The sequence below is a fragment of the Pelmatolapia mariae genome, linkage group LG7 (genome assembly GCF_036321145.2).
Source record: "Pelmatolapia mariae isolate MD_Pm_ZW linkage group LG7, Pm_UMD_F_2, whole genome shotgun sequence".
Lineage (NCBI taxonomy): Eukaryota > Metazoa > Chordata > Actinopteri > Cichliformes > Cichlidae > Pelmatolapia > Pelmatolapia mariae.
In genome coordinates, this window is record NC_086233.1 from 55,786,441 (window position 1) to 55,811,377 (window position 24,937).

Consider the following 24,937-nt stretch of genomic DNA (forward strand, 5'->3'; position numbering starts at 1 on the left):
ATGACTTCGAACAAGGTGAAAATGAGTTTTTCATAAAAACTATTTTAGTGTTGGCTTTAATCCCACTCACCACCTGCTGTGCCTCCTGAAGATTTAAATAAACTGTAAGATTTTATAACATGCAGAAAATTGTAAGAGTTTCTGATTCTTAAGAAAAGAGTGAGGTGGGGAGAGGGGATGAAAAGGTAAGGGGATTGGATCTCCTTGCAGGCATGAGGCTGGTTCCTCTCTCTTGTTTTTGTCCTGTGGCACCCACCATGACAGTGCATGGTGGGATTCATTGTCTCCATGAGCTGTGCAGGGTGGTTTTGTACAACATCTCTGTCTGCCTGAAGCTCTTGCATCATATACACATGCATGCGTTTTCGAAGAGCAAGTGCAAGAACACACACACGTTGTTTCCACAAACTGTAAAAGCAGATGTTTCAAGCCACACACACACAAACGCACACACACCCTGTCATGGGACATTAATTCCGATTAGTTTTTCTTGTGGGACAATCCATTTTATATGAAGATGCCCAAATTTGAATCCCAAACAATGGACACTGCTTCAGAAACAGTCCCACACAGCATGGCAACTGATGCTTAGCTGAGATAGGCACACACACACACACACACACACACACACAGAGAAAGAGAGAGAGAGAGAGAGAGAGAGAGAGAGAAGCACACAGAGAGAAGCGGGGGTAAGGAACTTTTTGCAGCCTCAGCTGATTCAAGCTGCTTGTTTTGTTCTGTGTTGTTTCTGACAATGGTTTTCATTTACTCGCAATAAAAGGTCAGAGCAGTCATCTTTTACTAAAACACAGTGCAAGCAGCCTGTGTAGTGCATAGACTGTCATTTATCCATAGTGGCTCTCCTGCTTCTTCTCTGTAACTCATGGAAAACCATTAGATGGCTCTGGAAAACACCCTCAAATTTATTATTAGTTGTGGCAAAGGTATACCAGTCATTACTGAGAATTTGCTTCTAATGATTTTTGCTGTAGGCTGTAGGTGCTCCATTAGCTCTACCAGACTAATGACTGACTCATTGTTTACCTGAGCTGAGCATGACAGCTTTACTAGATGTTTCTTTTTGTCTTAAATGCAAAATGAACATGTTCGATGGAAGAGCAGGGGCATCACTGCCTCCCTTCCAGGGTTGTTGTTCCCTGCAGAGATCGTTAGAGTGCTCTGTGTTGGAGAAGATTAGATGAAGGGAGCTGCTGCAGCAAGGTACTGTTTCAAAATCTCTCACTGTTTTCTTTGTTTTTCCATCATGCAACAGCTTGTTTCTTAGTTTCCATGTGTGCATTTGTGTAGGCGTGTGTGTTAGCTGACTTCTGTTTAGTTCAGTGGGTCATGTGCTACACACATAAGCAGATAGTGACATGAATGCACACACACGTACATATGTCTGCACAAAGAACTAATCACTGTGGACTGTTTGATGAGTGTGAGATTGTATTAAGAAAATACTAGTTACAGAAACCACAGAGCAAAGACCAAGGAAACAGATGATACAACTGGATCTCTAATTAGGCATCTTCATCCCCTCCATCCCATTGCTTACCTCTCTCTTACATATACAGCCACAGTTTCTGCTGAATGTAGGTCAGCACTGTGGAGAGATGTGAAAGTGAATGATAAATCAAAGTATCTATTTCCCTAAGGCTAAACAATAGTGCAAGGCAGCATGCAAGCTAACGGATAGACATATCACAAAACACCATTGTGCATCAGGACTTCAGAGGAGTTCACAGTGACTTGATCAAATGATACTTACCCCACTGTAAAATGTATTAATTTATGCTTTTGGGACTAGCTTGTAACCTCCCACTTCCTTCCATCACCATCAGAAGGCATTTCTGATCCTCCCCCCACACACAGACTCACACCAACTATTGACTGGAGAATGTACAGCATATATTAAATGTTCTCATGCCTGTGCTATGTTTTTATTCTTTTCACACAATGCCACCTTATTTACATGCAGGGAGAGCCACACTTTTGTTTTCCTGTCCACCTTTCTGAAGCATGTATGTGAGAATACATAAACAAATAGCTCCTGGTACTGTCTCTACATCAGAAAATCAGCTGTGACATTCATTTCTACTCATACTGCTGGCTTCTGCAGCGATGCACCGGTGATTTATTTCTCCTCTTGTTCGTGTAATTGACCAGGTGTCAAGTTGAATTAGTGGCAGCAGCCAACCTTCCCATGGAGGACGGTAACTCGACCGCGAGCCCTCAGATTAAGAACTTTCATTGAAAACAAAATGGTGCATCTGAAAGATGATCATTTCAAGCCACGAACAGAGGACAAACAATTTTAAAACCTTTGTGAAATGTGTGACTGTGTGCAGTCAGTTAACCTATTAAATCTGGACCTAATTCACTATGCAGAACTTGGGGATTTAAACTAAAAGTCTTCACATTGGGAGTCGAGGTGTAAGAAGAAGAATAGGTTGTAAAAATATATATTAATTTAAATGTTAAAAAGCAGAATTAAAAAAAAACGGTTGTGCGCTTTAGTCTAATGTGATACTTAAGACTACATTTCCCAGCATTCCGTGACGTAAACGGCGTGCGACGGTTTCCGCACTCTGGTAAGTGACATTCTATTTTGTTTTTGAGAGATCTGACGCTTCCTTATTTTCAGTCAGACTTAAAGACAGAAAAGCATGGTATCCAGCCGCTTCGCCTTTTTCGGCATTTTTCTTTTGTGCACCTGCTCGGCTTCACCGCCGAATTTCGTCCTCCTCTTCGCTGACGATTTGGGTTTCGGGGACTTGGGCTGTTATGGACATCCCAGTTCACTCACTCCCAACCTGGACCGCCTAGCAGCTGAAGGACTCCAATTCACAGATTTTTACAGCACCTGCCCCGTGTGCAGCCCGTCCAGGTACCAGTGTAATCAGTACTGACTGTTTGCGTGTGTGAATAAAACGTGCGTTATTGTGTATACTTTGTGTTCTAGATTACAATCAATCCAGCCCTTTTTGGGCACTTAATCACTTTATAGAACTGTTATGGCATAATTGTTGCAATTTCTGCTGTCCCTTTGGCCTACTTCCTGGAAAATAAATGTTTAATCTCTATGAGGATTTTACATTCATAAATAATATATATATATATATATATATATATATATATATATATATATATATATATATATATATATATATGTATGTATATATATATATATATATATATATGTATGTATATATATATATATATATATGTATGTATATATATATATATATATATATGTATGTATATATATATATATATATATGTATATATATATATATATATATATGTCAAACAAATAAATATTTATAAACAAAACATTTAAATTTGATTAAATTAGATTACAAAGAAAAAACTTAACAGAAGTGGGAAGACCTGGGAGGAACTGAGTAAGAGGGCTAAAAAATACTGAGGCATGTCAAAAACAGGAAATGTTTATGATGGGCAAAATAACAGTGACATTGGATAGAGAAAGGAAACTAGTTTATAGTTTCAGCTGGGTTTATAGTTTCAGCTGGCAACTTCATTAAACTACATGGGATTTTTTTCTGTGTTTTGTTTTTGTTTTGTGTTTTTTGTAATACTTCAACATTAAAGCTGTTTTTGAATTCAGGTTTTTTCTCCCAGGTCCTGCGTATTGGGTTCATATGACAGCTTTCTTGTAGTAAGAGGAAGCAAAAAAATCTTGACATTTCTGTCTCACTTCTTTTAATGGAACAGCTCTGTAGGGCGCCGATGTATAAAACGATGTAAACACGAGCGTTTCACCCACATTCGCGACTAAAGACAAACCTACAATACAAACGTATTTAGGAGCAGTGTGTAAATAAACATTGTGACAAATATTAACCACACAGCCTCCAATTTTAAACAAAAACACAGAAAACATGTTTCTAGTTTCCAAAACAGCAGCACTGTTCCTGGAAAAAGCTAGCGGGAGTCCTTCACCAAAGCACCTGATCAACTCCAACATAAATAAAAAGTGAACTTTGTAGCCGGTAGAAGTTGTATTAAAATATGCAAAAGAACTGTTAACTTAGTCTGATACCTGACTGGTTAAATTATACGGCGTGCTGAAGGCTGTCGGCAACCGTACTGTTTTACATGGAAGCATACCTGCAACAGACAGGGGTGAGTCTAAAGGGTGGCATGGAGTATACGAGACCATAATAATTTCAAGCTTTCGTAACATTTTTCAGATTGAAAGTGAAATTATATAAAATATTGTGTTCGTTTCATTGCATTAAAATGTTAAAATATAAAAATAAAAGCTTTTCTCACAGGCTAATATAAATGTACTTGGGCAATAAAACTCTGAGCCACTGACCTGAAGGTTGTTAGGCTGAACACTGAACTATTATTAATCTTAATTATTAACATCTACACCATCATACATCTGTTATGGCACAAATGTTGTATGCAGTAAAACTTTAAAACATTGCAATTTCTAAAATGGAAACCAATGAGCAGTTCATTTTGAAAGACCTGTGCTCTGTCCCTTTTGAATATTTGTTATTGCTCATTAATAAGACAAAAGTATTTCTTATCCAACTACTCGATTAATCAATAGAATAATAAATAGATTACTCAGTTGCTAAAATAATCGATAGCTGCCTAGTTGCCTTTAAATGTTTCCACTGCTCTGTTAATTAACTGCCTTGCTTGTTGGTTGTTTCCAAGGGCATCATTGTTGACAGGTCGCTATCAGACCCGGTCAGGAGTCTACCCAGGCGTGTTGTACCCAGGATCTATAGGTGGTCTTCCTCTGAATGAGACCACCATCGCCGAAGTGTTAAGGCCCCTGGGTTATGCTACAGCAGTCATAGGAAAGTGGCACTTAGGGCTTGGACACAATGGCATGTTTCTCCCAACCAAGCAGGGCTTTGACCATTTCCTGGGGATCCCATACTCCCATGACATGGTCAGTGTGTTCTGTGCTTCTTAAAATTGCTTCATGAAATTTCTTTTCTTTGCTATATTCAGTTTACTATTCTTCACTCTGTATTGCTGTCTGTTAATTTTGCTATCTTGTCTTTTCTTCCCCAGGGCCCCTGTAAGAATCTGACTTGTTTCCCTCCAGATATAAAGTGCTATGGAGTGTGTGATATTAACACTGTAACCGTCCCGCTAATGCAGAATGAGGTCATCAAACAACAACCAGTCAACTTCCTGGATCTGGAGAGGAGTTACAGTGACTTTGCAACAAACTTCATAACCACATCGGTTGAGAAAAAACAACCATTCTTCCTCTACTATCCATCACATGTGAGCAACAAGAGCAATCTGAAAAAAATGCATGAATTAAAGTGTGCAAAATCAACCTTTGAGTGCAATCAATGCCTAAAAATGTGTTTTCATAATGGTAAATATCAACTACTGTGCATATCTGAGAGTTTTTAAATTGGGATAATTTCAAATTTTTCTAGTCCTCTGTAGATAGATTCTAGTTACTTTCCAATGTGTTCGGATTAGACATTAAAATTTCAGTATTTTAATATTATCAGTCACTTCTAAAACATAAATATGTGGTATTGAAAGAGTCAATATTTCAAACAACACTAACAATCACTTGTTTTCTTGCTTCAGCACACCCACTACCCCCAGTATGCAGGTATAGGGGCAGCTGGACGATCTTTAAGGGGTCCGTTTGGGGATTCCCTGTTGGAGTTTGACAACACTGTAGGCCACCTGATGGCAACTCTGGAGAGGACAGGAGTGATCAACAACACATTGGTCTTCTTTACATCAGACAATGGGTTGGTTTTCAGGACTTCTTAACATTTAGAAATCAAAAGATTAAAGAAGTCCAGTTGCCTTCTTTTCAAACTCTTAAAACTACCAGACATATCTTCAGTAACTTAGAGACAACAATGATGACTGAAATGCACTAGAGTTTTGGAGTTTAATTCCTCATGCTGACATTTAACCACCCTCAAGAAAAATATTTTTCCTCTGTTCAGTAGTCAAGTTTCTAGAAATCTTAGCACTCTTGCGATATTGCATTTATCTTTTTTCTTAATGGTGTCTGCTTTCTTTCTCTACATGTAGGCCTGAACTGATGCGTATGTCCCGTGGAGGCAACGCTGGTCCTCTGAAATGTGGCAAAGGTACCACATATGAGGGAGGCATGAGAGAACCTGCCATCGCCTACTGGCCGGGGACCATCAAGCCAGGTCAGGACATTTTAGTGGTCTGCAAAAAGTCCAGACTACATTCTGCTTCAAACTGTTGGTTCCAGACAGCTTGCTCTGAGTATTTCATGAACTACTGATCTGTGGGGATTTTCCCACACAGTCATCTGTAGATTTATAAAGAATGGTTTAAAAAAGAAAATATCAAATGAGGATCAGTTCTCTGGGAAAAAATTACTTGACTTGACTTTGCTGTTCCTAGGACTGTGCTCTGCCTGCTAGCATCTTGCACTCTGCTGTTATTTGCTGGATTGTCTCAGGGGCATCTTTACACAGCCTGCACCTGGGGTCTTGCCTGGTGTGGTAGAGCCGAGCCTCTGTGCCTCTATGGATCTTGTGCTGAGAGTAGGATTTGGGTACTGATAGGATTTCTGGATGTCAGCCACTTCCTCTATTTGCCTGTGGTACATACCGTGCAAGGGCCTGTCATTCCATGATGGTTCCTCCTCTTCATTGTCTCATCCTGGATTGTGGTACTGACACTCACTAATCCCCGCCCTCCTTCCTTCTGCTTAGCGTACAGTTTCAGGGTGCTGGACTTGGGATGAAACCCTCCATGCATGGTCAGGAGCTTCCTCGTCTTGATGTCAGTGGCTTTTATCTCCTCTTTTGGCAAGCTTATAATCCCAGCAGGGTACCAGATCACGGGCAGGGAATTGGTGTTGGTAGCCCATTCTTGTTCTTGTTCTTACCGTTCAGCTGAATCCTCAGGACTTGCCTGACCCTCTGCAGGTACTTGGTGGTTGCAGCTTTTCTAGTGGCTTCTTCGTGATTCCCATTTGCCTGTGGGATTCCTAGGTACCTGTAGCTATCCTTGATCTCTGCAACGTTGCCTTCTGGTAGTTTGATCCCCTCACTTCTAACAAGCTTCCCTGTCTTTGTTACCATCCGACTACACTTCCCCAATCTGGGCGACATTCTGATGTCCTTGCTGTAGTTCCTGGTGGTGTTGATCAGTGAATCGATGTCTCATTCCCTCTTGGCATACAGCTTGATATCATCCATGTAGAGGAGGTGGCTGACGATGCTCCATTCCATAGTTGGTATCCATAGCCAGTCTTGTCATTGGTTGCTCGCTGGGAGTTGGATGGGACTCGTTCCTTCTGGATGTCCTTGGGGATCAGGACTGTCCAGCCATGAGTTAGCCATTCTGGGTATGTCTCATTAACTAGTAGCTGGTTCATTTGTATTGCCAGATGCTCATGTAGTACAGTCAGCTTTTTCAGCCAATAGGCATGAACCATGTCATGGCCTGGTGCTGTCCAGCTATTCGTACTGGAGACCCAATCTTGGATGTCTGCCACTGTGATGGTTACTGGTCCCTGTTCAGGGAGGTTGCTGTGGTCTGCTCTTGGATCCTCTAGCCAGTGAGCATTTCCATTATGGGTTGCGTCCTTTTCCCACATGCTCTTCCAGTATTGGTCTGTCTCCAGCCTTGGTGGAACTGTTCTCATATTATTCCCCTGCCAATGAGAGTACACCTTGGATGGTTCTGTGGAGAACAGCTGGTTTATTCTCCTGCCTTCTATTTCTTTGGTATACCTCTTCAAGTGGCTGGGAAAGGCTGTGACTCTTTGCTTGGCAGTTTCCAAGGCCCCAGGTATGGACAGCTTGACGTACTTCTTAGGCACCCTCTTTATCGCACCTTTCTGCAGCTCACCTAACCCTATTTCAATAATAAGATTGCATCTCTTTTTTTCAGTATCAAAGTATATTACCATTAATTAAAAACAGTCTTGGGAAGGTGACATTTGAAATGTATTCCACTACAGTTTACAGAATACATGCCCCAAAATGTATTTTGTAATGGATTCCGTTACGTTACTCAGTGAGAGTAACGTATTCTGAATACTTTGGATTACTTAATATATTATCAAGCTTTTTACAACTACTTGAATGTACTATTGCTGTGTGATTTATTACTATTACTGAAGAATACTCGCTATATCAATACCAACTAGATTTTTAAATCTTAATATAAAATGAGTAACAGTAGGGTGGACATTAGGTAAGGCTGCACTTTTTGCAGCGATCTCGTATAGAAAACTATTCAGCGCGTATATAAAACAGGTCCGCGGCTCCAAACCGTAGTAAAGGTACCTCTGGCTAATACGCTGGTTCCGTGTCAGGCCCGTAACTGAAAACTAGCTTTACTTTGTTTTCTGGGTCAACTTTGCCAGCGTGAGACAGAGAGAGGCGTTGAAAGGCTGCTCCAATGGAACTTATTGTTTAGGAGAAAAACACGAACACAGTGTACAGTCGAGTCTTAATAGCTTACTTACAACTGGGCTACACTGCCCATGAGGCTACATTCTTTAGGGCTATGCCTGTAACACTCTGCCTATTGCCTTCACATTAAATACTTTTTTTGAACAATAATTTTTAAAATTATTTCATCACGTCATTATGCAGGCCGCAAGTAGAGGTGACAGGGGCCGCGAGATTGAGACACAGGCATTAGAGCCTCTTAATGCATGTTTTGTTTGGGTTTCCACCAGCGTCGAATTACCAAAAATAGAGAGGGGACAGCCTAACATATGAAACAGGAAAAGACCGCCGTGTAATCTCTATTTCAACAAAGTAACTGTATTCTAAATACCACCTTTTCAAATGGTAACTGTAACGGAATACAGTTACTCATATTTTGTATTTTAAATACGTAACGGCGGTACATGTATTCCGTTACTCCCCAACACTGATTAAAAATAATTTATGTACATGTAGCCTTTTAGTGATTGCTGTTTTTTTTCTTCTGAACAAATCTATTGAAGGTGTTACTCATGAGATGGCCAGCACTCTAGATATCCTCCCCACATTGGCGCGCCTGGCAGAAGCTGAACTACCACAGGTGATGCTGGATGGGGTCGATATAACGGATATCCTCGTTAAACAAGGAAAGGTAGGAGCATTGTATTTAAAGTTGTGCAAACACTCAAATAATGGAAAAACCAAGCTCATGTGTATTTTCTCTGTGTTTTACAGAGTAAAAGGGAAGCCATGATGTTCTACCCTGTAGATCCCAGTGAAAAATATGGCCTCTTTGCTGTAAGGCTGGGAAAATACAAGGCTCACTTCTATACACAAGGTACTACGTGTCATATTTTGAATATTGCAAGTTCACACTGTCACAAGTTTTAGTTGGTCTTAATTCCTGCCTGTTCATGTTTGTACATCAGGTGCTTTCCACAGCAGTACTACACCAGACAAAGACTGCCCAGAAACAGCAGTCTTCAAGGCTCACGACCCTCCTCTGATATTTGATCTGGAGGCTGACCCATGTGAGCACTATGCTCTACCAGTAAATACACCTGACATCCAAACTGTGCTGGAACAGATCAAAACAGTTAAGGAGCAATTTGAATCCTCCATGGTGTTTGGAGAGAGCCAAGTGGCAAAAGGAACAGACCCCAGCCTTGAGCCGTGCTGCAACCCTGAGTGTAGCCCCAAACCTAGCTGCTGTCAATGTTGATGAGAAAAACCTTTGCAGCTTGACAATGGAAGGGAAAGTTGGACTAAAGTGCTGCTCTCCTGTGGAGAGTTGAGTTTTAATTACTGGAAATGGAAAATGAATGTAAAGACAATGTGCTCCCTTAGCGAGGAGATGATTTTCTAAAATGTAATACTTTTGAAATTATAACTAATGTTTAACAGTGTACTGTATCGTCTTTCTTCTGTGCTGTGAGTATTGTTTTATTTGATTTCTAATTTCCACTCAAGCAATTCTTTGTAAGCCCTTTTCACTCATAATATCATGGGTTAACTAAACAATGAAGACAACACTAAAGTTTCAGACATCAATCATATATTTTCAAGATGTATTTTCAAACCCATGAAAAGGCGAATGATTTTTTTGTTTCCCTTGAACCATACAAGTCCTTGTTTTTAAAGATACAAGATCAGATATGTTGTTCTGTCACATACTCTTTTTCATTTGCTCGCAATAAAAGGTCAGAGGAGTTGTCTTTTACTAAAACACAATGCAGGCAGCCTGTGTTGTGCATAGACTGTCATTTATCCATAGTGGCTCTCCTGCTTCTTCTCTGTAACTCATGGAAAACCATTAGATGGCTCTGGAAAACACCCTCAAATTTCTTATTAGTTGTGGCTAGGGTATATTACTCATTACTGAATATTTGCTCCTAATGATTTCTGCTATAGGTGCTCCATTAGCTCTACCAGACTAATGACTTAATCATTGTTTACCTGAGCTGAGCATGACACCTTGGCTAGATTTTTCTTTTTGTCTTAAATATAACATGAACACGTTTGATGGAAGAGCAGGGGCATCACTGCCTCCTACCAGGTTTGTTTTTCTCTGCAGAGATCGTTAGAGTGCTCTGTGTTAGAGAAGATTAGATGAAGGGAGCTGCTGCAGCAAGGTACTGTTTCAAAATCTCTCACTGACTGTTGTTTTCTTTGTTTTTCCATCATGCAACAGCTTGTTTCTCCCTTAGGTCAGCACTGTACAGAGATGTGAAAGTGAATGATAAATCAAAGTATCTAGTTCCCTAAGATGGCAACAATGGTGCAAGACAGCACGCAAGCTAACTGATAGACATATCACACACTGAGAAGTTCATAATGACTTGATCAAACGATGCTTGCCTAACCCTAGACTTTCCTAAACCCCATTGTGTAAAATGGAATAATTTTATGTTACTGGGACTAGCTTTCTAACCTCCATTCCCACTTCCCTCCATCACTATCAACATTACCTTCCTCCTCACACACAGACTCTCACGCACAGTTGTCTGTATGTAGAAGGTACAGCATATATTAAATGCTCCCATGCCATGCGTTTCTTCTTTTCACAGGATGCCAGCTTGATTACATGCAGGTAGAGTCGCACTTTTGTTTTCCTGTCCACCTCACAGAAACATGTATGTGAGAATACATAAACAAATAGCTCATGGTACTCTCTCTTCATCAGAAAATCAGCTGCCACATTCATTTGGATGGACAGTGGGATACATACTAGACTTTGAGGATAGAAACAAAGTATCGAACAGCGTTAGTATAGATCCGATACTGATACCAGTGTTGTATCAATACCATCGATATTTGGATCGATCTACCCACCTCTATACTTTAAAAAATTCAGCAACAGGGCTACATGTCACCAGCAGCTTCACATTTTCTCTCTCTATAGCTGGATGGTGCAAAAGGACTAGCAGCTCCTGTCCCTCTCCTCCTCCTTCAGTTTGCCTCATTATCATATTCTGTTATAATTTTGTTTGTGTTCGACAAGGTTTGTGGCCTTGCAAAATGTTTCAAAAACCGCATCTTGCCGGTTTGTGGAGCTGAAACAGGCCCCACACACGACTCCTCGTGTGGTTATCAACTGAGTGAGGAGCACGCGTGAGCCGTGATGCATTTATACAGCCGTATTTTGCACATCACTATGACAGGCGGAAGAAGAAGTAGTTCCCGCCAATCATTTAGACAGTCCCAATAATATAGCTACTTTCCACTGTGTTCCTATTAATTACAAATTTACCACAAATTTCTGAAATATCGATATTTTAAAATAAGAATTGAGTCTAGAACACAAATATTTGGTATCGGAAGAATCGATATTCCAGTATCGATCCGCACACCACTATTTTTAGGGATCTGATACTTTCTTACTTTCAGTCAGACTTAAAGAAAGAACAGGATGGTATCCAGCCGCTTCGCCTTTTTCGGCATTATTCTTTTGTGCACCTGCTCGGCTTCACCGCCGAATTTCGTCCTCATCTTCGCTGACGATTTGGGTTACGGGGACTTGGGCTGTTATGGACATCCCAGTTCACTCACTCCCACCCTGGACCGACTAGCAGCTGAAGGACTCCGATTCACAGATTTTTACAGCACCTGCCCCGTGTGCACCCCGTCCAGGTACCAGTGTAATCAGTACTGACTGTTTGCGTTTGTGAATAAAACAGAAATCAATCCGAGACTTAGCTCAACAGTTTTTTGTTTTTTTTTACTTTAAAGTAATGAAAGTGGTCGTGACGTATGCACTACTGTTCAAAAGGTTCTGTTATTCATTTATTTATTGTTTTTTGTTTTGTTTTGTTTTTTCGAGTCGATTTGATGCTAGATTATTCTTTAAAGTTGTAACTGACAAATTATTAATGGGCTCATTAATAAATAAGTCATTTTAATGGTAGACTGCGTTATTGTATATATTGTACATTAAATAGTTCTGCATTAATCCACGTAATATCTTTGTAGAACTGTTATGTTATATTTATTGCAGTTTCTGCTGTCCTCTTGGTCTACATTCTTGAAAAAGAGATTTTTTAATGTCAATGAGCATTTTACATTCATAATTAAAACATATATAAACGCCTCTTTGCGAAAAAACTGATTGCAGCCTCTACCTCATGACACAAATGTTCCTCCTGGGTTAAAATTGCTTAATATCGTTGACGAGACATATGTTTAACATGTGTTTCAAAGGTTATAGGCCAACCAGTCATTTCTAACAGTTTATTCTAGCAGTTCCATCCACCATTGCTCTCTTCCTGTAGCACATTTTTATTTCCCTTATCAGAGATTTTCATATTAACTGGTTTGCTGAATTAATTTTGTTATTTTTTAAAGACCAAAACATACCTCACTCTTATTGCCTGTTCTTATTGTCCTTATCTTCAACGTCATGCTGCTCTGTTGTATGTTAATTGCCCCCTGGGGATAAATAAAGTCTTCTGATTCTGATTCTGATATAGCTATTGAGGTCCTAGAGTAATATAAAGTATTATTAAAATAGGAGAGGGGTAACTTTCTTCTAAAACTGAGTATTCTTGGTTTGAGAAATGGAAGATCGAAAACTTTTTCCAGTAAATGAATAAATAAATAAAATAAAAATAAAACAAATTTAATTTAATTAAGAAAAAAATCAACAGAAAAGTGGGAAGACTTGGGAGAAATTGAGAAAGACCGCTAAAAAATACTGAGAAGTGTCAAAAACAGGAAATGTTTATGATGGGTGAGATAACGGTGGCATTGGGCAGAGAATGATTGGACACTAGGAAGAGAACATCAGAGTTTATAGTTTCACCTGGTAACTTCATTCAACTACAAATAATGCTGTAGTCCTGTGCTTTGATGCAATGTTTCCTGCTGCAGAAAACAAATTTTCAAATAGTGTATTAATAATGTATTAGTAATCAATATCAATAATATTCCAGTGTTCAATCTAACAGCCCCAGGTTTGTGGCTCAGAGTTTTAGTCGCCCATGTATAATTGTATTGTGCTGCAGGATGAGACAAAGAAACCTTTTAATTTCTATATTTGTAAGTATTAATATAACTTAATTCATATTATATTTATATTTTCTATCATCTAAAAATCCAAAATAATGTTACGTAAACTTTCAAATAAGTATGGTCTGGTACACCCCATTTACCCCCACCCGATGCTTGTTGCAGGTATTGCTACCATATAAGATAGGACAGCTGCTAACAGCCTGTAATTTAAACATCGTAGACTAAGACTAAGTTAACATTTCATCTGCATATGTTATTGTAACTTCTACAGCTTTACTTAGATTTGATTGATGATAAGGTGGTTTGATGAAGGACTCCTGCCTGCTTTTTCACTATAAATATTTAATGGTAGTTACAGTAACAAGCACTGCTTTTTTGGACCCCGGAAAAAAAAATTTCCACTACACCTGAGCTCACCTCTTGGCAATGACTCCACCTCTTTGCTCCTCAGCATGTGTGTATACAAAATGAATCTTGTAATCAATCTTTTTATAGAAAAACCGGGGCCTACATGGGCTTAATGTAATGCTTGTCATCCACAGGCATGCTGGTAGATATATTTCTATTGGAGGTCTGTATTTAGCAAGTGTGTTAGAGTTGTGATAGAAGAGGTATGCAAGGCTTTGAAGAGCCCCGACACTCTGCTCTTTTTATTGATCTATCAAAAGACTTTGACACTGTTGACCATGGCGTTTTATCTCAGGGGCCATTAGAAATATGACTTTCAGACCAAGCAGTTGGCTTTCAAATTACCTTTCCGACCGTAGGCAGTATGTGCAGCTCAGTGGTCTCTCTTCCAGTTTTTTAAATGTCACCAACGGAGTGCCGCAGGGTTATTTACTTTTTATGTTAATGACTTGGGACAAAATCTAAATGCATCTGTCCATTTTTACGCAGATGATACAATTATTTTGTTGTTGTGCACATATTGTCACCCTGGTTTTCGAAAATGAAAGCTACTGTTTGATTGAATACAGTCACAGAGTCAGCTCAGACTGGTTGTAAATGCTGAAACACAAAAGTCATGTGCCTGCAGAAAGAGCATGCTTGCAGTACTTCCCTCTCTTGTATCTGCTCAAGGCATTTCTACTGAAACTGTGGCCTCATACAAATACTTGGGTATTGTGATTGATAAAAATCTTTCCTTTAAGCCACATATTGACTTTGCACATCGAGTCAATATTTGTTAATGACTTGGGACAAAATCTAAATGCATCTGTCCATTTTTACGCAGTTGATACAATTATTTACTGCTGTGCTCATACTGTCGATGTGGTTTTTGAAAAATTACAGCTATCTTTTGATTATATACATTCATAGTGTCAGCTTTGGTTTTAAATGCAGTAAAAAAACAAGGTTGTATTTTTCTCAAATACAAAGAGCATGCTTGCAGTACTTCCCTCTCTTGTCAAAGCATTTCTATTGAAACTGTGGCCTCATACAAATACTTAGATTATTATCAATCACAATACAGTATTATCTGTTTCTCTTGTTGATACCACCTTTTTTTTACCCCTTCTAGATTAAGATGATATAATTTAGATGAATGTCTCTGCACATTCTGCCCATCTGTGTACTCTGTTTTATCACGGGGCATTAAGATTTATAATTGGCTGTAAACCTTTAACACACCATTGTACTTTATATTATTTGGTTTACTGGTCCTTATTGGCCTTACCCAGGATGGTTCATTGGTATCATCTTATCTATAAATTTGTGGTTTGCTTCCCTGTTATTTATTAGATTACATGTCACATAAATAGTTTAGTCATAGCCTGTGGTCTGGACTTTATTACATGCACCGTTCCATCAGTTCATACAGAGCTCGGAAAGAAGGTATTCTGCTTTTCTGCCCTGTCGTCATGGAAAACATTACAGAAGCTTTCTCAATTGATTTCACTTGCAGACTTTAACCTCCTAGGACCTGGCATCCACATATGTGGACATCACATTTTGGGTTATTTAGACCAAAATACTAAATTTAGCTCTACAAGGGCCTGATATCCACTGACGAGGACATTATACTGCCACTGTTCTATCGAAATTTTAAACGATTGTCCTCATATGTGGCTCTCATTTTTCTTAGAAACAAAAATCAGGTTAAAAAAAAAAAATCTGGTAATTCTTTGTTTTTACATTCATCGGGTCCCAATCAGCCCAAATATCAAAGAGAAATTAAAAATGCATGCCATGGAAGAGTTCGGGTCTTAGGAGGTTAAAAGACATACAAATGACCTTGTGAATCATTGCTGAGAACCTGTTTTTGATATGACTGCATAAACATTAGCCATTTTTGCTCTTTTATTGTTTATTTTATTGTGATAGTTTTAATATGTTTGTCCGAACCAGGTCTCTTTTCTACATAAGACACTGAGTCTACCTGTATAAATAAAGCTCACATAAAATACATTTAAAAAATGAAGCATTGAAATAAAAAATGATTTTTTAATTAGTTTTTTTGAGTTTCTCAATGAATCACTGCAGCTTGAATTGATAGATCTGAGGTAATGAACGTGGATCAGTTTAAATACCTGTGGTTAACCGTACAAAGCAATGGACTTTGCACAAAAGTGGTGAAGAAGAAAGAGCAGGCTGGGTGGAGTAGGTGGAGATAAGTATCAGGGTTCATTTGTGATATTTGTGATAGCACAAACCACACATTATCTCCTATGAGGTGTGGTTTGAGATCAATGGCACTAACAAAAAGATATTAGGTGGTGCTAAAGGTGGCAGCGTTGAACAAGACTTTCATTGGGAGTGATCAGCATAGAGAGAATGTAAAATGATTTTTCAGCTCAGATTTAAAGACGGGGTGGTAGGTGAGATGGAGGAAAGCGATCTGCTGTGGTGACCGCTAAAGGGAAAGAAGAAAAGATTGCTGTGATTCTTTGATGGAAGAAAAGCTTAGAGGACGGAATTAATATTTGAATTAAGAGTAATTATTTTCAAGTTTCATTAAGTACATGAAATTTTTGTTGTTGCCTCTAAACTTTTACTTTGACATGCAACCAAAGTGATGAAATCTTCTCTACATGTCCTGTAGCTTTTCATCTTCCATTGTTGGATGATTTGATGCAGTGATTTTCTTTAGGCCATTTTCCTAAGTGAAATAAGAGTGTTCAAAATGACCCCACTATCTTTTCCACTGTTAATTAACTGCCTTGCTTATTGGTTGTTTCCAAGGGCATCATTGTTGACAGGTCGCTATCAGACCCGGTCAGGAATCTACCCAGGCGTGTTTTACCCAGGATCTATAGGTGGTCTTCCTCTCAATGAGACCACCATCGCTGAAGTGTTAAAGCCCCTGGGCTACGCCACAGCGATCATAGGAAAGTGGCATCTAGGTGTTGGGCATAATGGCATGTTTCTTCCAACCAAGCAGGGCTTTGACCATTTCCTGGGGATCCCATACTCCCATGACATGGTCAGTGTGTTTGCCATCTGTGCTACTTAAAATTGCTTCATGAAATGTCTTTTTTTTCACTATATTTACTTTACTATTCTTCACTCTGTATTGCTGTCTGTTAATTTTGCTATCTTGTCTTTTCTTCCCCAGGGCCCCTGTAAGAATCTGACTTGTTTCCCTCCAGATATAAAGTGTTATGGATTGTGTGATATTAGCAACGTAGCCGTCCCACTAATGGAGAATGAAGTCATCAAGCAACAACCAGTCAACTTCCTGGATCTGGAGAGGAGTTACAGTGACTTTGCAACAAACTTCATAACCACATCGGTTGAGAAAAAACAACCATTCTTCCTCTACTATCCATCACATGTGAGCAACAAGAGCAATCTGAAAAAAATGCATGAATTAAAGTCTGCAAAATCAACCTTATATTGAATGCAATCAAAGCTCTACGTTGGTTCGTCAGCTCTTTGAATGCCTAAAAATGTGTTTTCAAAATGGTAAATATCGGGATAATTCAAAATTTTCTAGTCCTCTGGGTATAGATTCTGGTCCCTCAATAATTAATGTGATGTGCAATACCACTGATTTCCTTTCTTATCCCATATCAAGTAAAATCAGAGCTGGTATCAGCGATACTCATCCAATACCTAAGCTTTGAACAAAAACTTAATGTGTTTGGAAAACCGAAAGTTCTGTATTTCAAACTATATGTTCGGGGTGGCGCTGTCACTTGGTGTTTCGCTCGCTCTGCGGTAGAGTATCACTTCCTGTTCCTGCTCAAACACAGTGGTGTTTCTGAGTAGCTTTTCTGCTTAGCAATTTAATTGAAATCTTTTGATACATCCCTTTTTCATAGTATAATCTTAACGTGCTTCATCTGAATCACCCTTTCTGTGTGCTCACTACCTAATTTATAGCCAAAGTATTCACTCACTGTCTCTTTACTGTTTCGCTAGCTTAGCTTAGCTCGTAGCTGACTCGTTAGCACCATGGCTACTTCACCTGTCCCTGTTGCACTTTCCTGCTCATTGTGTCAGATGTTTAGTTACTCCTCGGCCTCCTTTAGCAGTAATGATACCTGTAACAAATGTAGCATATTTGCAGCTCTGGAGGCCAGGATTACTGAATTGGAGACTCGGCTTCGCACCCTTCATTCACCCGTAGCTAGTCAGGCCCCTGTAGCTGGTGCAGCCGAAGATAGCGTAGGCCCCGCTAGCTGTTCCCCGGCAGACCCCAAGCAGCTGGGGAACGAGGGCGGTTGGGTGACGGTGAGGAGGAAGCATAGTCTTAAACTGAAGCCCCAGGTACACCACCAACCTGTTCATGTGTCTAACCGTTTTTCCCCACTCGGCGACACACCCGCCGGGGCTCAAACTCTGGTAATTGGTGATTCTGTTCTCAGACATGTGAAGCTAGAGACACCGGCAACCATAGTCAATTGCCTTCCAGGGGCCAGAGCAGGCGACATTGAAGGAAATTTAAAACTGCTGGCTAAGGGTAAACGTAAATACAGTAAGATCATAATTCACGTCGGCAGTAATGACACCCGGTTACGCCAATCGGAGGTCACTAAAATCAATATTGAATCGGTGTGCAACTTTGCCAAAACAATGTCGGACTCTGTAGTTTTCTCTGGTCCCCTCCCCAATCAGACCAGGAGTGACATGTTTAGCCGCATGTTCTCCTTAAATTGCTGGCTGTCTGAGTGGTGTCCCAGAAACGATGTGGGCTTCATAGATAATTGGCAAACCTTCTGGAGGAAACCTGGTCTTGTTAGGAGAGACGGCATCCATCCCACTTTGGATGGAGCAGCTCTCATTTCTAGAAATATGGACAAATTTATTAAACCCCCCAAAATCTGACTATCCAGAGTTGGGACCAGGAAGCAGAGTTGCAGTCTTACACGCCTCTCTGCAGCTTCTCTCCTCCCGCTACCCCCCCAAAAAACCATCTCCATTGAGACTGTGTCAGCTCCCAAACAGACAAAAAACAAACCAAAAACCAGCAATAAAAAACTTAAACATAAAAAATCAAAAAGAAAGAACAATACAGAATCCACATCTGAACCAAAGAGTAAAACAGTGAAATGTGGATTATTAAATATTAGGTCTCTCTCCTCCAAGTCTCTGTTAGTACATGACTTAATAATTGACCAACAAATCGATTTACTCTGCCTTACAGAAACCTGGTTGCAGCAGGATGATTATGTTAGTTTAAATGAATCAACACCCCCGAATCATTCTAACTACCAGAAACCTCGAAGCACAGGCCGAGGGGGCGGTGTGGCAGCAATTTTTCACACCAGTCTATTAATTAACGAAAGACCAAGACAGACTTTTAATTCATTTGAAAGCCTGATGCTTAGCCTTGTCCACCCCAGCTGTAAAACTCAGAAACCAGTCTTACTTGTTATCATCTATCGTCCACCTGGGCCTTACACAGAGTTTCTCTCTGATTTCTCAGACTTTTTATCTGATTTAGTGCTCAGCTCAGATAAAATAATTATTGTGGGTGATTTTAACATCCATGTAGATGCTAAAAATGACAGCCTCAAAATTGCATTTAATCTGTTATTAGACTCAATTGGCTTCTCTCAAAATGTAAAAGAACCCACCCACCACTTTAATCACACTCTAGATCTTGTTTTAACATATGGCATAGAAACTGAACATTTAACAGTGTTTCCTGAAAACCCTCTGCTGTCTGATCATTTCCTGATAACATTTACATTTACAATAATTGATTACACAGCAGTGGAGAGTAGACTTTATCAAACTAGATGTCTTTCTGATAGTGCTGTAACTAAGTTTAAGAATATAATCCACCCACTGTTATCATCTTCAATGCCCTGTACCAACATAGAGCAGGGCAGCTATCTGAACGCTACTCCAACAGAGGTCGATTATCTTGTTAATAATTTTACCTCCTCACTACGTACGACTCTGGATACTGTAGCTCCAGTGAAAACTAAGGTCTCAAATCAGAAGTACCTGACTCCGTGGTATAATTCTCAAACACGTAGCCTAAAGCAGATAACTCGTAAGCTGGAGAGGAAATGGCGTGTCACAAATTTAGAGGATCATCATTTAGCCTGGAGAAATAGTTTGCTGCTTTATAAGAAAGCCCTCCGCAAAGCCAGAACATCTTACTATTCGTCACTGATTGAAGAAAATAAGAACAACCCCAGGTTTCTCTTCAGCACTGTAGCCAGGCTGACAAAAAGTCAGAGCTCTACTGAGCCAACAATCCCTTTAACGTTAACTAGTAATGACTTCATGAACTTCTTCAGAAATAAAATTTTTATCATTAGAGAAAAAATTACCAATAATCATCCCACAGATGTAATATCGTCTACAGCTACTTTTAGTACCATTGATGTTAAGTTAGACTCTTTTTCTCCAATCGATCTTTCTGAGTTAACTTCAATAATTACTTCCTCCAAACCATCAACGTGTCTTTTAGACCCCATTCCTACAAAATTGCTCAAAGAAGTCCTGCCATTAATTAATTCTTCAATCTTAAATATGATCAATCTATCTCTAATAATTGGCTATGTACCACAGGCCTTCAAGGTGGCTGTAGTTAAACCCTTACTTAAAAAGCAATCTCTAGACCCAGCTGTCTTAGCTAATTATAGGCCAATCTCCAACCTTCCTTTCATATCAAAAATCCTTGAAAGAGTAGTTGTCAAACAGCTAACAGATCATCTGCAGAGGAATGGCTTATTTGAAGAGTTTCAGTCAGGTTTCAGAGCTCATCACAGCACAGAAACAGCTTTAGTGAAGGTTACAAATGATCTTCTTATGGCCTCTGACAGTGGACTCATCTCTGTGCTTGTCCTGCTAGACCTCAGTGCAGCGTTTGATACTGTCGACCATAATATCCTATTAGAGCGATTAGAACATGCTGTAGGTATTACAGGTACTGCACTGCAGTGGTTTGTATCATATCTATCTAATAGACTCCAATTTGTTCAAGTAAATGGAGAGTCTTCTTCACATGCTGAGGTTAATTATGGAGTTCCACAGGGTTCAGTGCTAGGACCAATTCTATTTACATTATACATGCTTCCCCTAGGCAGCATCATTAGAAGACATAGCATAAATTTTCACTGCTATGCAGATGATACGCAGCTCTATCTATCCATGAAGCCAGGTAACACACACCAATTAGTTAAACTGCAGGAATGTCTTAAAGACATAAAGACCTGGATGGCCGCTAACTTCCTGCTTCTTAATTCAGATAAAACTGAGGTTATTGTACTCGGCCCTGAAAATCTTAGAAATATGGTATCTAAGCAGATCCTTACTCTGGATGGCATTACCTTGGCCTCCAGTAATGCTGTGAGGAACCTTGGAGTCATTTTTGACCAGGACATGTCCTTCAAGGCACATATTAAACAAATATGTAAGACTGCTTTCTTCCATTTGCGCAACATCTCTAAAATTAGAAATATCCTGTCTCAGAGTGATGCTGAAAAACTAGTTCATGCCTTCATTACTTCCAGGCTGGACTACTGTAACTCATTATTATCAGGATGTCCTAAAAACTCCCTGAAAAGTCTTCAGTTAATCCAAAATGCTGCAGCAAGAGTCCTGACAGGGACTAGAAAGAGAGAGCATATTTCTCCTGTTTTGGCTTCCCTTCATTGGCTTCCTGTTAAATCCAGAATTGAATTCAAAATCCTGCTCCTCACATACAAGGTCTTAAATAATCAGGCCCCATCTTATCTTAATGACCTTGTAGTACCATATCACCCTATTAGAGCACTTCGCTCTCGCTCTGCAGGCTTACTTGTTGTTCCTAGAGTATTTAAAAGTAGAATGGGAGGGAGAGCCTTCAGTTTTCAGGCCCCTCTTCTGTGGAACCAGCTTCCAGTTTGGATTCAGGAGACAGACACTATCTCTACTTTCAAGGTTAGGCTTAAAACTTTCCTTTTTGCTAAAGCATATAGTTAGGGCTGGACCAGGTGACCCTGAATCCTCCCTTAGTTATGCTGCAATAGACGTAGGCTGCCGGGGATTCCCATGATGCATTGAGTTTTTCCTTTCCAGTCACCTTCTCACTCACTATGTGTTAATAGACCTCTCTGCATCGAATCATATCTGTTATTAATCTCTGTCTCTCTTCCACAGCATGTCTTTCATCCTGTTTTCCTTCTTTCACCCCAACCGGTCGCAGCAGATGGCCGCCCCTCCCTGAGCCTGGTTCTGCCGGAGGTTTCTTCCTGTTAAAAGGGAGTTTTTCCTTCCCACTGTCGCCAAAGTGCTTGCTCATAGGGGGTCATATGATATGATTGTTGGGTTTTTCTCTGTATTTATTATTGTGCTATCTACTGTACAATATAAAGCGCCTTGAGGCGACTTTTGTTGTGATTTGGCGCTATATAAATAAAATTGAATTGAATTGAATTGAATAATGAATACCAGATATCAGACTTCTTCTTATTATTGTAATTATGAAGAATTATCACACAAGAAACAAACAAAACTGAAAAGTCAACTCCTGCATTTTAAAATATTCAGTAAACAATTAAAAACAAATGACTGATAGAAAATAATAATAAAGCTTAAAAACATTTTTTATATATATGTCATTATCTATGTTATGTATGAAATATTTTGAGTTGTTTTTTTATTTCTTAAAGCCTACAATGACTATTTTTGATTCTGGTGTCTGGACAGGATTCCATCATAAACTAAAAAAAATTTACCCCAAATTACTAAAATACCAATATTCTAATAGGAGAATTGATTCTAGAACATAAATATCTGGTATCGGAAGAATCAATATTTCAGTATCAATCCTAACAATACTAATAATCACTTGTTTTCTTGATTCAGCACACCCACTACCCCCAGTATGCAGGTATAGGGGCAGCTGGACGATCTTTAAGGGGTCCGTACGGGGATTCCCTGTTGGAGTTTGACAACAGTGTAGGCCACCTGGTGGAAACTCTGGAGAGGACAGGAGTAATCAACAATACATTGGTCTTCTTTACATCAGACAATGGGTTGGTTTTCAGTTTATTATCATATTTGTTGCTAATCTATGAACTGTATTTACTGTTATTCCATTTTGGTATCTCATTTAATGAACTTGAAAAGGTGACTGTTTTTGTTTATGTTTAAATCTTTAAAGATCAATTAAGACTAGTTCCAATCTTTTTTAAACTCTTAAGACTACTATGATGTGTATGACTGAAAAAATATTTTTCCTCTGTTCAGTGGTCAAGTTTCTAGCAATCTTTGCACTCTTGTGATAATATTGCATTTATCATGTTTTATTAAATGGTGTCTGTTTTCTTTCTCTGCATGTAGGCCTGAACTGATGCGCAAGTCCCGTGGAGGCATTGCTGGTCCTCTGAAATGTGGCAAAAGTACCACATATGAGGGAGGCATGAGAGAACCTGCCATCGCCTACTGGCCGGGGACCATCAAGCCAGGTCCGGACATTTTAGCGGTCTGCAAAAAGTCTAGACTACATTATCCTTCAAACACAAAAAATCCTGACCCACTCTTGATCTTGCCACACAGTTTGGTTACATTTAGTTTTACCTGCATGGTTTTTAGTGCCAGACAACTTGATCACCATTCAGATGGTAGGATCAGAAAGTGCTGTAAATACCATTTACAGCCAATACAGCATTTCAGGCTGTTGGTTGTGGTGCAGTGGTGTGGGAAATACTTTTGGCACCTTAGTACTAATTGAGCATAGTTTAAATGTCAAAGCCTTTCTGCGATCAGAACCTCTGAAGACTGTTTGCAGCACCCTGTTGAATCAATGCCAATAATAATTAATGTAGTTCTGAAGGTAAGTTGTTTTGAAAACTGTTTATAAACCTAATCTGAAAACATTGTTTGTTTGTTTATTCCAGAAATGAGCATTGCCTCTCTTTTTTTCCAGCATCAAAGTATACTATAATGAAAACAAAAATGTAGCCTTTAGTGATTCTTTTTTTGAACATATTGTTTGAAGGTGTTACTCATGAGATGGCCAGCACGCTAGATATCCTCCCCACATTGGCGCGCCTGGCAGGAGCTGAACTACCACAGGTGATGCTGGATGGGGTCGATATGACGGATATCCTTGTTAAACAAGGAAAGGTAGGAGCACTGTATTTAAAGTTGTGCAAAAATGAAAAAAACAAGCTCATGTGTGTATTTTCTCTGTGTTTTACAGAGTAAAAGGGAGACTGTGATGTTCTATCCTGTAAATCCCAGTGAAGACTATGGCCTCTTTGCTTTAAGGCTGGGGAAGTACAAAGCCCACTTCTATACACAAGGTACTTCATATATTAATTATTGCATGCTCACACTGTCAAGCTTTAGCTGGTCTTGACTCCTGCTTGTTCACCTTTGTACATCAGGTGCTTTCCATAGCAGTACTACACCAGACAAAGACTGCTCAGCATTGCGTAAGACTCACGACCCTCCTCTGATATTTGATCTGGAGGCTGACCCATGTGAGCTCTATCCTCTATCAGTAGATGAATCTGACATCCAATCTGTGCTGCAACAGGTCAAGACAGTTAAGGAGCAATTTGAATCCTCCATGGTGTTTGGAGAGAGCCAAATGGCAAAAGGAAAAGACCCCAGCCTTGAGCCTTGCTGCAACCCTGAGTGTAGCCCCAAACCTAGCTGCTGTCATTGTTGATGAGAAACATTGCTGCAGCTCCTAATGACAATAAAGAAAGGGAAAGCTGAACCGCAGTGCTGCTCTCTTGTAGAGAGTGGAGTTTTAATTGCTAGAAATTAAGAAGCAGTGTACAGGCAATGTGCTTCCTTAGTGAGGAGATGATCTTCCAAGATTTAATACTGTCTAAATTCAGAAATAATGTTTAACAGTGTACTGTATTTTCTTTCTTCTATGCTTTGAGTATTTTATTCTTTAATTTTTTTTATTTATTTCCACTTCAGGAATTCTTTGTAAGCCCTTTTCACTCGCACAATTAGGATTTAACCAAACAATGAGGACAACAATAAAGGTTCAGACATCAAGCATATATTTTATTCATAAGACCAAACCCATGACAAGGCGAATGATTTTTTTTTTCTTTGTTTTC

At 39.5% G+C, this 24,937-nt stretch overlaps 2 protein-coding genes across 2 annotated transcripts; both read left to right on the forward strand.

The window, feature by feature from the left end:
• Positions 1-2,583: 2,583 nt before the first annotated feature.
• On the forward strand, positions 2,584-9,984 carry arsa (arylsulfatase A). The gene is made up of 8 exons (XM_063479836.1): positions 2,584-2,890; positions 4,699-4,939; positions 5,065-5,283; positions 5,605-5,774; positions 6,067-6,191; positions 8,981-9,108; positions 9,192-9,294; positions 9,386-9,984. Exons 1-8 carry the CDS (start codon positions 2,670-2,672, stop codon positions 9,676-9,678), a joined length of 1,500 nt encoding a protein of 499 aa, XP_063335906.1. The 5' UTR covers positions 2,584-2,669; the 3' UTR covers positions 9,679-9,984.
• Positions 9,985-10,157: 173 nt separating this feature from the next.
• LOC134631465 (arylsulfatase A-like) lies at positions 10,158-24,898 on the forward strand. Its single transcript, XM_063479838.1, has 8 exons — positions 10,158-12,086; positions 16,647-16,887; positions 17,020-17,238; positions 22,716-22,885; positions 23,193-23,317; positions 23,851-23,978; positions 24,055-24,157; positions 24,242-24,898. Exons 1-8 carry the CDS (start codon positions 11,866-11,868, stop codon positions 24,526-24,528), a joined length of 1,494 nt encoding a protein of 497 aa, XP_063335908.1. The 5' UTR covers positions 10,158-11,865; the 3' UTR covers positions 24,529-24,898.
• Positions 24,899-24,937: the final 39 nt, after the last annotated feature.